Raw genomic sequence first — 12,119 nt, 5'->3', positions numbered from 1 at the left:
ATTTCATTAAATTAAAATTTTTCGAATTTTTGTAATCATAATTTTTAGAATTCCTTTCTCTCTTTCTGTCTCTCAGCGACTTCTTATCTTATTATATATTCTTAAAGTTATTTTTTAAGAATTTATATTTTTACGATTCCAAGACTTAAAATTCAGATTTAAAATTCTTGCAATTATGTTTCTTAGAATTACTATCTCTTTCACTTTATTACGTATATGTATACTTTTAACGGTTTGCCAACTTTTAAAAGTTCTGATTCTTAATTTAAATTTTTAAATATGTAAGTTGTAAATTTTTTTTGAAATTTTATTTAGCGTAATCTCTTGCCTAATTATATTTTTCTGATACTTGGAAAATCTAAGAATTAAAATTCTTATCCGTAACTAAGAATCACAATGATTATCGTCAATCAGTAAAATTATTAGTTCCTTTACCGACCGTTTGTAATTATGTATACCAATTATATATATCTATATAATTACCGACAAAAATTCAATATCTTAAAAGTATCAGGAGCATATAATCAGGCAAGAGGTCGCACTACTAAAAAGCCTAAAAATTTTCCGATTTGTAGACATTCTAAGAGCCTTCTAAAAGAACTGCAATTCTAGGAATTCAGGATATCGAATCGCGAAAATCAAAAGTCTGAATAATTGACAAAGAACGGAAAATATAATAAGCAAGAAGACTGTACTATCTAAAATTGCAAGAATTGCTTACATATTTCCAAGAATTTTCTAATAGCGTTTTCTAATAATTGGGGATGTTGAGTCACGAAAATCAAGAGTATCGAAAATCGATAACAAAATATCAGTAAAATTAATAAGAAGACGCTATTATAAAATAGAGAATTTTATAAAAATTTCAAAAAATGCAATTTCGAGACTTTCTAAGATCTTACGTTTGTTATCTCGAATCGTGAAAATCTAAATTTTTAAGATCGACAAAGTGTACTTGATATTTCAGGCTTTGTCTCCTTTTTTCCATTCTTCTTTCTGTTAACACCACGAAACAAAATATCAGAGTACCAAAATTTAATATCAAAGAATGATATGACAGATATAAGAATTTCTTATGTCATATCATTCTATCATTCAAAGTCCGTATTCCGTATAAACCAGACTACGGATTAAGATCGAGTTTGAATTGAAATTTGAATCAGAGCAATTTCCTAAACGTCAAATTAATTTTCTTTATTCCTATTGATTAAATTTCAATGCAATCTCAATCCGAATCCGTAGTGTGATACAAGCATAACGAACCAACGAGATTTCACGCGTTTTCGTAATACGCGCGGTATTCCCGCCACCGGAAGTGCGCAATTCGCGCGCGCAATCGCGGACTGCGCGCGCAGCCACGGCGGGACGAGAGGGGGGCCAGCATGCGCGTTTCCTCGAAGGAATTCAAACAAACGCGCGACATTTCGTCGCAAAACAGGTCGCATAATTAATTTTTCGACATCGCCAAGTCCCCCCAGTCCCTCCCGCCGGGCGAAAGCCGGCCGACCGACCTGTCCCGCGCGACCCGCGCCTCGACAATGCCCCGCGCGCGTAAGTTCCTGCGGGGTGGGCGAGGGGCCGCCATGACAGTTGTCGTATTTTCTGTAAACCGCGAGCACACGTAGGCCTCGCCGGCGACGTTTCCCGTAAAATTCTCGCGCGACTTGGCATCCGTCGCGACCGAGAGCGACGGTCCCGCGTCCCGGCCTCGTCGGGCTGCCCGTCGCGGCTGTCGGGAGTGTCGGGGAAGACGGTACCGAGGACGCGTAGCCATTATTCGGGATTTGTTTGTGGGCGCCAGTGGCGAGGTGAGACGTCAAGAGAGGCGGCGGACAGGAGCCGAGCCGCGGCGTGGCGCGGCAGGCGGCCCGTGCGCGGTGCGGGTCTCCCCCTCCCCCCGGTGACCGGTGACGACGACCATCTCGCCATCTCCCCCCCGCGTCCCTCCCCTCCGCGTGCCGTGCCTCTCCCCGCGCGTTCCCTGTTTCGGGAGGACGGGCGCGCGTCTCTCCCCCGTGCCGCGCGTGTGTGTTTGTGCCAGAGGAGGCGAGGAGGAGGCGGCCCCCGGAGCCGACGGAGAACCACGGAGAACCGAGATGCGAGAACCGCCGACGGCACCGCGCACCACGTGAGTTTCCAACCCCAAGCCCGCGTATATCCGTTCCGGAGACCCGGGGGAGCTCGGGGCCGCGGCCGCGTTGCGCCGCGGCCCTCGCGGCTCCGCGCCACACCGCGCGTCCATAATCCCCCTCGCCCCGAGTCCGCGTAAGCGCCGTCCATCTTGTGCCGCGGCCCCTTGTCCCCGTTGCTTCGTTGCTTGTCGCTTGTCCGCGGACACGAAGGAGCGAAACGAGGCGAGCGAGGCCAGCCGGCCAGGCTGACGGCGTTCCGATGACGATGACGTTGCGCCGCGAAATCGGGCGACGCGGCGTCGCCGTCCCGCTGGTCCTGCCCGCGCGCGCCCCGCTGGCCGCTGGATACGCGCGCTCGCCTCTCCGTTTCTCCGTCGCAGCCCCGCGCCATTACCGAGACCCACGGTCCCGTTCCCGATCCCGCGCCTTCCGCGACCCGCGTCCCGTCTCTTCGCCCTCGCGCTCGCGCCCGCGGCGATATCGGGCACAATTTTATTCTAACCGCGGGAGAGAAAAAGGGCGCGGAAGCGGGACGAAGGAAAAAAGGGACCCCTCGAAGTCTTTTCATGTCGTCGCGTCGCGCGACGCAGCGCGCAGCACGGCATGGCGCGTAGCAGTCGTATAGCGGAGGATGACTCACCCTTTCCCGCTCGCGACCGTCGCGACGAGTCTCTCGAGCGGAGAATAGCGCCGCGCGAGGTTAAAATCGTGAGATCGCGTATATCGACGCGGCGGCGGCGGCGGCGACGTTCCTTCCCGCTCGTCATCGTCGTCGTCGTCATCGGCGCGAATGGCGCCTTCTTCCCGCTTCTCGCGCCGAATGTTTACGCGGACTCGGGCGCGATTACGCGCGACCGCTCGCCCGCCGCCCGTCGCCCGTCGCCTCCGTGGCACGGTGCTGGACTTTTCGAGGTTAAACGGAGACGATAAGCACGTTTTTCGCGAACGGTTCTCGAATGGCGCGACGGCCGACCGCGCCGAAATCCACGCTCTCTCGGACGTACGCTCGCTCGGAGTATCCGAGAGCCGCGGATTATATCGGGAGCACCGAGACATCGTCCCGCGATCTAGCAATATGGTGCGCACTTAGATATCGTTGCGAATCGATATCGCGCGAGAAATAGTCGTTACAATACTCAATACGCCTGCCGTTGCGCATTATTTGCCTAATTAGCGCGCGCACGCCACTTTCGCACGCCAATCAAAGCCTGTGTTAAAGGTCGCCGATCGGTTCCTTCAACCTCGAGTGAACTCGCATTCACGTTGAATTCCCGTTCCCCGCGCTAGTCATTATTTTCTCAGATGCAAAACGATCCCGAGATTAATCCTTACATAATGCATTTTGCAGGATGAGAAATGAAGTATGTCAGACACGTTTAATTAATATTCTTCAGTGAGCGAAGATGAATAGTGAGCAGCATGCATTGCCAGCGACTACGCAGGCACAACAAGAGGTGAGGTACCTTCCAAGTCGCAAAACAGGCTATACACCAAACTACAAATGCGCAAATGACGATTACACAGATGCACCATGTTGACGTTAGATATGTTGAGACATTTGTATAATGGAGCTTTGTTGATTTACGGATTGTTTCACTTTCAGTCTGCTATGAAACGAATTTGCGGCCCCCGTGCCAGAGCGTAGATTTCTTGATTTTACAGAACTTTTTTTGTAAAGCTCGCACACTACGTTATTGGTTATTATTTTCAACGCAACGTTTTTCAACGTTTTACGTTTTGTTGCTCTCAATTATCTTATCCTACGATAAATGCCTCTAGAGTATATATATTTTTTACTTTTGCGCGGCTACACGAGTCAAACTGCTGTGATCTATAGCTCTTAGATTAGAAATGCTTGTAGCGTACATATATCCATATACAAGACGGCTTACGCTTTCTTCTCTACTCTTCTTTACTCTTCGTAACTCTAATACATTGCTTTTCTCCCGTTTTCTTCGTACGTAATATCTTAACGTATCGAGTTCTAACAGATTGCATGTACTTAAGTTTGAAAACCGAGTGCCCCTTTACGATCACTTCGTACGGCCCGACACAGGTGTGGATATAGAGCGTTTTCCTCGAGGTTCACATTCTGTATATAACACAGAAACACCACTATCTCCGGTAGATCAAGTTCTTCGATAACGAATATCCGTGGAATCCTTCATGTCGTGCTAGAGAGAGAAAGAGAGGGAGAGAAAGAGAGAGAGAGAGAGGGAGGGAGAGAGCGAGAGAGACACGATCAAAAGTGGCGCATTTGTCGATTGGATTTCAGCCTGGTGCATGCCGCTGCATGCCCTATCAATGTTGTACAAATGTCTGAATGTATATCGGTAGGATGTAAACGCGGGTCAAAGTGGTCGTCCTTCATACCCAGGTGGTTTGGCTACTGCGACCGCGAGTCTTGGCAATGTAGGGAGTACTCCCCATTCATCCGCGGACCTGCGTGTAGGTACTGCCGTAGCGTTAGCCTCCTCGGTAGCCTCCTCGGTAGCTAAGTATTGGGTCCTCACCAATCTGTTTCCTCCCGGACCGCTACCTCAAGTCTCGGTCTACCACCATTCCCACCACAACTCCTCGCATAGGAGTGGTGGCGGTGGGGAGGCATCATCCTCCAAAGAGCCAGCCTCTTCACTGAACCAGGAAATGGCGTTGACTTCCAGCTCGCATCATCAGCAACAGTCAACAGCCGCGCATCATCATCATCAGCCTTCAGTTAGCAGCAGCAGCAGCCACCACAGTTCCCTGCAGTCGAATCCACAGGTTTGTTAATGTGTAGCGGCACGTGTTTTGTGTAACGACAACAATGACTGAATGCGGCTTACAGATTACTCCGACCTGGAGTAGTTAGATTATTTACGCTTTTGCAGGAGTTGCGGTAACACGCACCTCTTTTTTTTATGGGGATGCGTGACGCTGCACATGTAGGTGCATAATTATAGGCAACTGTAACGATTGAAAAGCGCTCGATTATTGGCACTTCATATTTCACTTAAATTTCGATTTTTCTCGTAATTTTACAAAGAACTTTATTTTGTTATATTCCTATACATATTCCATTTTGTCTAGTTTTGTCACATCACATACAAAAACTACTTTTTGAATATTAGTTATTATTCTACTTGTTCCATATAGTATGTTTTGCGTGCGCAAATTATTTAGACCTTTCTAATGAAGAATGCTCGATAGATTATGTATTTTAATATATCAAAAAAAGCCGAACAAGTTTAATCCTGATGAACTGTTTATTTAAATGAACTGTTTATTTAAAACTGTTAATTCCTAATCGCACAAGCAAAGTGTATCATATAATTATATATAACTGCAAATATATATTTTTTAAATATTACGTTGTATTACATAGGCCTCTTTATGTATGTTTCGCAGATTCCTGTATCTCTTCCTGGCCTTAATTTAGACGGCGCACATTTACCAGCGAGTGTCAGTCATCTGGCTGCACATGCACAAATGCAACAACAAATGCAGGCGCAAGCACAGCAGCAGCTGCATCAGCAGCAACAGCAGCAGCCGCAGCAACAGCAGCAGCAGTCTCATCATCAGATGCCGAATCATCAGAACGCTCAGAACAATGGGCCAACGGCGCATAGCCAGAACGCGCAGCGAGACGACAACAAAGTCAAGGACGAGGGCGGTAGTTGCACCACCGAGCGTTGCAGCGACAATCAGGTTCATTGTCAAGTTCAATGCGATCTGCAATTACAACCACCCCAAGATCTTCAACAGAGCTTGATGCAACAGCAGCAGCAGCAACAACAGCAGCAGCAACAGATCGGGGTCAACATCAGCGGTAACTCCACTACCGAGGGAGGAAGCCAGAACAACTCCGAGAAACCCGAGAAAGAGAAGGAGTTGCGACAACTGAATATGACCCAGTATGTGCGAAGACGTTTAACTTTTTTAGTCGTTATTGATGCTGGATAAATATATAACTGCTATTTTTATAGATTTCAAGTCCCTGACTTGAAACCAGGGGGACACATGATGGACGTGAGGACAGCAGACGGATCGGTTGTCAAAATCAGCGCAGGAAACGAGCAAGATTTAGCCAAGACTCTCGGCGTTGAAATGGTACAAAATATGTACAAGGTACGCGATATCGTGAAAATCACCGTAATAATTATATTTAAGATTATTAAGAATGTTGCATTTGTTTTTTTTCTGCTCGATAGGTTAATGTGGAAGATATTAACCAACTCTTGGCGTATCACGAGGTTTTTGGAAAGCTGCAGAGCGAGATTGCAGCTGGAACGACTTTAGTGGGCAGCACTGTGCCTACACAGACAGTTACCACGATACAGAATGGCACACCAATCGTGCAGCAGGTCCAATTGAACAAATTCGATATAAAGTCGAGCGACGGCGAAGCAACGCCTGGCCCGAGCGCATCGCCCGTGTCGGTTGGCAGCCACGCTTGCGAGATATGCGGAAAGATCTTCCAGTTTCGTTATCAGCTTATTGTACATCGCAGATATCATACCGAGAGAAAGCCATTCACGTGTCAGGTATATCAATGCGACGAATCTTTTATGCGTGTAGCAATTCATTCGAAATACACAGATCGGTATTGAATGTGTAACGATTTCAGGTATGCGGCAAAGCGTTCTCAAATGCGAACGATCTAACACGTCACGGCAAATGTCATCTAGGAGGATCCATGTTCACCTGCACCGTTTGCTTTCACGTCTTTGCGAATGCGCCTTCGCTGGAACGTCATATGAAGAGACATGCCACCGACAAACCGTACAATTGCACGGTCTGCGGCAAGAGTTTCGCGCGCAAAGAGCATTTGGATAACCACACGCGATGTCATACTGGCGAGACGCCATATAGGTAGGTCCTTTTTGTTCACTCATATAAATTTATCCAGGTGCCAAGTATGATGATTGATGAGCTAGTCGATAAATGTAGCAAATGACAATAACTTCTCAACAAAAATCGGCATAAAATTAATAATTATATGCCGATATCATTAAAAGTCGTACAGCTTTGGAGATAACAGAAAGGAATATCCTGACATGATTCTTGCAGATGTCAATACTGTTCGAAGACATTTACCCGAAAAGAACATATGGTAAATCACGTTCGCAAACACACTGGTGAGACTCCACATCGATGTGATATTTGCAAGAAGAGCTTTACTCGCAAAGAACACTTTATGAACCATGTTATGTGGCATACAGGAGAAACCCCTCATCATTGCCAAGCTTGCGGCAAGAAGTATACGCGCAAAGAGCATCTCGCTAACCATATGCGCTCGCACACAAACGACACGCCGTTCCGTTGTGAAATATGCGGTAAGTGGTCTGTCCTTCATATTTTTCTGCCCATAATCATGAACGTAAGTTCGAAAATTAATTCGCGCAAACAAGTTTTTATTGTATAAGATATAAGTAACGAGACAAATTACGATATTTGATGGGACGATTCCAGAAGCTTTCTGAATTGACGCGATTATTGTCTTTCTCTAAACTTCCCGCGAGGTCAATATTTAATCTAAATCGAAAAAAATTGATTGGTATTTCAGGAAATAAAAATAAAAATAAAAACTGATTAAGGCAACAAAATACGAGTCAGCAATTGCAAATATATGCAATAATACGCATTCAAACCATTGACGATGTTGAAAGTAACATTTTGATTCTTTCCGATTCTTATTTAGCACCTTTTTGACCGAAATACAGATGTTATTTTTATAGTCATCATGTATCACGGTTAAAGTAAAATCAAATAAGAATTCGACATTTCTCAACATTGTTGATGAAACTTGAGTGTATTATTGCAGAGATATCTGCGTTTGAGGTCACGTTGACTTTACTCTTAGCTATTCAGATTACATCTTAATTTTCACTCCATAAAGGTAACACGTTTGCATTTGACGTCAAAATTAGCGATTTATAATAAAATAAAAGATCGTGAATTGTTTTTTATAGTATAAAAAGCGTGTTACCGTAATGACTATCGATAGATTGTCACCAAATACTTTATTACGAAAGACGAATATACCGAGATATATGATCAATGTAGATTTAGTGAAATTTGAAGCATTAACAAGGTAAGTATGTGATATTATTTAATGTATTACCCGACAAAATACTATTTATATCATTAATCTATTTTCAATTATTAGTCAAGTGTAAATACAGAAAGATTCTTGAAGCGAAAATTATTTAATTAGAAGCTTTGATTCAACCCTAGAAATCTACAACGAATTCCCGCTATTTTCCGATTTGTTACAAATTTTTGAAATATCTATTCTTACCATGAAATGTTTAACTGTATTTGGTGGAGTTAAAGTATTGTTAAAATTGCGATCTTGTAAAACTTGCCGAATTCTGATGCACCTAATGTTATTTCAGGAAACTTGGAGTTCTAGGGTTTAAAAAGCAACTGGAATAAAAATTCACTAATTCTAAACTTTTTATGCTATGTACTAGATTCAATATAACAAATTGCTTATTATGATTTTTACATACAGACATGAAAAGTATACGCTTCTCAATTTACGTTTGCGTTGAAAAAACTGATACAGTGTGTACATTTTTTCAGAGAACGCATTGTAAGCTTCGAAGTACTGAGATTTCTTTTATTGCCGCATATATATTTTTTTGCGAATTTATCTTGATCAATATTAGATAATAAAACAGAATATTCGGTTATAGAGATGCACAATTTATTCCAAGGTTGATAAATTAATGCAGATTGAAAGAAAAATTATATTAATAACTGTGAAATTGTTGCATTGCTCGAATATCTCTACTATTAAGCATTAAATTAATTTCGATTTTACGCATCTATTAATAGATTCGTGTCTATTACAAAAAGTTTGTCTTTATAATTGGACAACAGAATTTCTAAATCAATTTCAACATTTAAGGTATCGATTTTAGTAAGAATCTCATAATTCATGCATGTAAGAGATTTCGAATGAGGACCAAAAGGAGAGTTGTGCATCTCTGAGATCGTTGAGCTTATCGCGAGCGAACGATTTCCCCGAATCGCAAGAGCAAAAAAAAAGGAGAGAAATCGACGCTGTCGCGGACCGGCGTCGGCGTAGATGCGCGCGATCGATGAGATTTGACAAGTGTATCTATCTCTCTCTTTCTCTCTCAAATCGAGCACGCGCTCGGTAACGCGAGCGGATGCGACGCGGACGCGGGAGTTACGTCGAACGCGCTCTGTGCGCGCGTACACACACACGTGCGCGTGCACGTGCACACACACATGGATGTGTATGTATGTGTGTGTGTGTGTGTGTGTGTGTATGTGTTCAGCCGCAGCCGGTGCCGCGGCGGTGAAATAAAATTCGCGAGAATTGATCGCGCATCGCGAGTAAGCCGCCCCCTCCTCGCCCGGTCGGCCGGCCGGCTCCCGCGGGTCGTGCGCATTCCTTCGCGATGGCGCGGAGGCGAGAGGAGGCGCGCCCCTCTAAACCTTAGGAGGAGAGAGTCGCGCCGCGTCGCGTCGGTGCGCTTGCCCTCGCCCGCGCTCCCGCTCGCCCAATCGCCCCAACGGCGACGGGGGATACCCCTTTCTTCCTTCCTTCAGTCCTCGGGAGTCGCGCGAGGCTCCAACCCGCCAGCCGGCTTTCTACAAGGGGGCCCTTCATTTCTCACCCAACGTCTGGCCGTGAACTGTGATGGCATGACTTGCTATTTCGTAAATTTAAGCGGTTCGTACGAGGTCTTTTCCTACCGCCTCTCTCTCCCCCCGCGTTTTATCAGTCAATTCGCTCGCGTATCGACCTCCCGGGTCGTTTCCCCGATACGGATCACGTTTTGCGTGTGCCATTTTTATCGGCGATGCGTCGAATTTAATTCCGCCGGCAGATCGCCGTCTCGCGGTTTTCCAAGCGGCGCCAGGACGTTGGTCCTCGTGGAACTCTTCATACGATTTTTTTATCTTCGTCCGAACCAAAATCGCGATAGTCGTCCGCAAAGTGTATCGTTTAATCGTGTTGCTGAGAGAAAAAAAAATATTAAAATCTTCGACGTCGCACGGCGCGGAGCCCGATTTAATTCGTTCTTCCCGCGAGTGTCGAGGAGAGTTCGATATTTGGATGCAAAATGTAATGTTCCAAAATACGCATGGATCGTCGATTGTGTTAAGGCAGCGATTGGTTAATTGCGCATCGTGTGTTAATTACGCTCGTTGGTGATTACACCTCGCGCTATCGCGACGCCGAGTGATGGAAATCTCGCGTCCGCAAAGTGTGGCGAAATTCGAAATTTGTATTTTCGTTCTACGGAGTCGCAAGCATGCGCGCCGATCTATACATGTCACGTGACACGTGTATACGTACAAGCGCGCGTTGACCGCGGTCCGACGTTCGTTTTTCGAAATGGTAGAAACCTCGCGCACGACCACGATTTTGTTCCTCTAGCGCGCGCATTTCCCGCACGGAAAGGAATGGTTTTACTGGCGTCTAAAAATTTTGCTGGATATTAATATGAAAATAATTTTGTCGCCCAAAACAATTGTACCCTTCAGGTATAATGATAATGCGCTGCAAAAAGTTTTGATAATCTAGCAGTCAATTTCAGTGTCCTACAAATTTATCCTAACTACAGAATTAACTACAATCTTAACTACAAATTTATCTCTTACAAAATTATCTTTATAGTCCAACAAAATTATTTTCAGATCTTACCTAGCTAAATTTTCAGATACTTCAACAGAACCATCTTTCCGTGTGAGACTTTCGGATCGATGGATCTTAGACGAATGAAATCAGGGGCGTTTTCCAACGCTCAGAGATACAGATTAGGAAATAATTTCGTTGCGCCATCGAAATAATTATAGTAAAACGTTCGAGCATGACAATAATGCTGCAAAGTCCTATATAATTATTTTGATAATTTAACAAAATTATTTTTAAATCTGTATCTATAGCTAAATTTTTGTATACTTGTGCAAAATCGTTTTTTCCGTGTAAGACCTCCAAGATTTGTGGATCTTACGCGAGTGAAATACGGGGCGTTTTCCAGCAAGAGCAAGCGTTTCCACCCTTGTTGTTTGGCTGTGAATGTTAAACAAGGATGAAATAATTCACTGTGTTGCACTGTGTCAACTATGTCTCTCTTGCTGAAAAAGTTCCCTGGAGAGTCTCGAGCCGCTTGGAACGTCAGTCGAGATCTCGCTGATCTCCTCGCACTTCCTTGCAATTTACTTGTAATTTTAAGTAATGTTTGCTTCATCTTTCGAAGGATGTGGCTCGGCGTGATTCGGCGAAGATCAACCGTAACGATCGCGATGAGCACTCGCGCCTCGCGCGTGATTAATTATATTAGTAATGGAAGATTAATTGCGAACAGCCCCCCGTGTCTTGGAATCGTCCCAATCGCGCGATTTGCAACGCGTCTATCGTCTATCATATAAAAAAAACTCCCTGCGTGTCTGACAATCTAATGAAACGCGCCTGTTCTCGGTGCTTTTCTTTCTGTTTAACGCTGCCGTGCGCAGGTAAGTCGTTTACGAGGAAGGAGCACTTCACGAACCACATAATGTGGCATACGGGCGAGACGCCGCACCGCTGTGACTTCTGCTCGAAGACGTTCACGCGAAAGGAACACCTCCTGAACCACGTTCGCCAGCACACGGGTGAGTCTCCACACCGATGCGGCTTCTGCTCCAAATCGTTCACCAGAAAGGAACACCTTGTTAACCACATCCGCCAACACACAGGTGAGAGCGGTTGGCAGATGTTCACTTCACGGGCAACCGATATAATCGTTGTTAAGAGTATCTCTATTAAAAGTAGTTGTGTTTTCGTGATCTTATTTATATATACATATTATGTATATATGTATGCATTGAAAAAGAGAAAAGAGGATTCAGACTTCATCTTGTCCTTTCTTCTTTTTTTTTTTTTTTTTATTTTTCTTTTTTTCTCTCTCTAGAGGCTAAGAGATCGATATTGTAGGGGGGGGACTGTGAGGGTAGAGTCACACCTCATATAACATCAGGCAG

At 44.8% G+C, this 12,119-nt stretch overlaps 1 protein-coding gene across 9 annotated transcripts in view; it reads left to right on the top strand.

Annotated features, from left to right (window-relative positions):
- The first annotated feature begins 1,599 nt into the window (after positions 1 to 1,599).
- Positions 1,600 to 12,119, top strand: part of LOC112465952 (zinc finger protein 271-like) — a 13,304-nt gene continuing 2,784 nt past the window's right edge. The window contains exons 1-9 of one of the 9 annotated variants that reach the window (XM_025033774.1): positions 1,600 to 1,808; positions 3,481 to 3,586; positions 4,470 to 4,895; positions 5,520 to 6,025; positions 6,098 to 6,239; positions 6,323 to 6,655; positions 6,739 to 6,983; positions 7,182 to 7,447; positions 11,613 to 11,834. In XM_025033774.1, the coding sequence (XP_024889542.1) occupies positions 3,536 to 3,586; positions 4,470 to 4,895; positions 5,520 to 6,025; positions 6,098 to 6,239; positions 6,323 to 6,655; positions 6,739 to 6,983; positions 7,182 to 7,447; positions 11,613 to 11,834 (2,191 nt within the window). In that variant the 5' untranslated portion in view covers positions 1,600 to 1,808; positions 3,481 to 3,535. Of the gene's footprint in view, positions 1,809 to 1,877; positions 2,129 to 3,050; positions 3,211 to 3,480; positions 3,587 to 4,469; positions 4,896 to 5,519; positions 6,026 to 6,097; positions 6,240 to 6,322; positions 6,656 to 6,738; positions 6,984 to 7,181; positions 7,448 to 11,612; positions 11,835 to 12,119 lie in introns of those variants that run through there. The other 8 variants (XM_025033778.1, XM_025033775.1, XM_025033772.1 and 5 more) reach the window with 8 other exon arrangements.

The sequence above is a fragment of the Temnothorax curvispinosus genome, unplaced genomic scaffold, assembly GCF_003070985.1.
Source record: "Temnothorax curvispinosus isolate PA1 unplaced genomic scaffold, ASM307098v1 QBEX01015669.1, whole genome shotgun sequence".
NCBI lineage: Eukaryota > Metazoa > Arthropoda > Insecta > Hymenoptera > Formicidae > Temnothorax > Temnothorax curvispinosus.
Note: the sequence above shows the minus strand (reverse complement) of the source record. Positions and strands in the feature narration are given on the sequence as shown.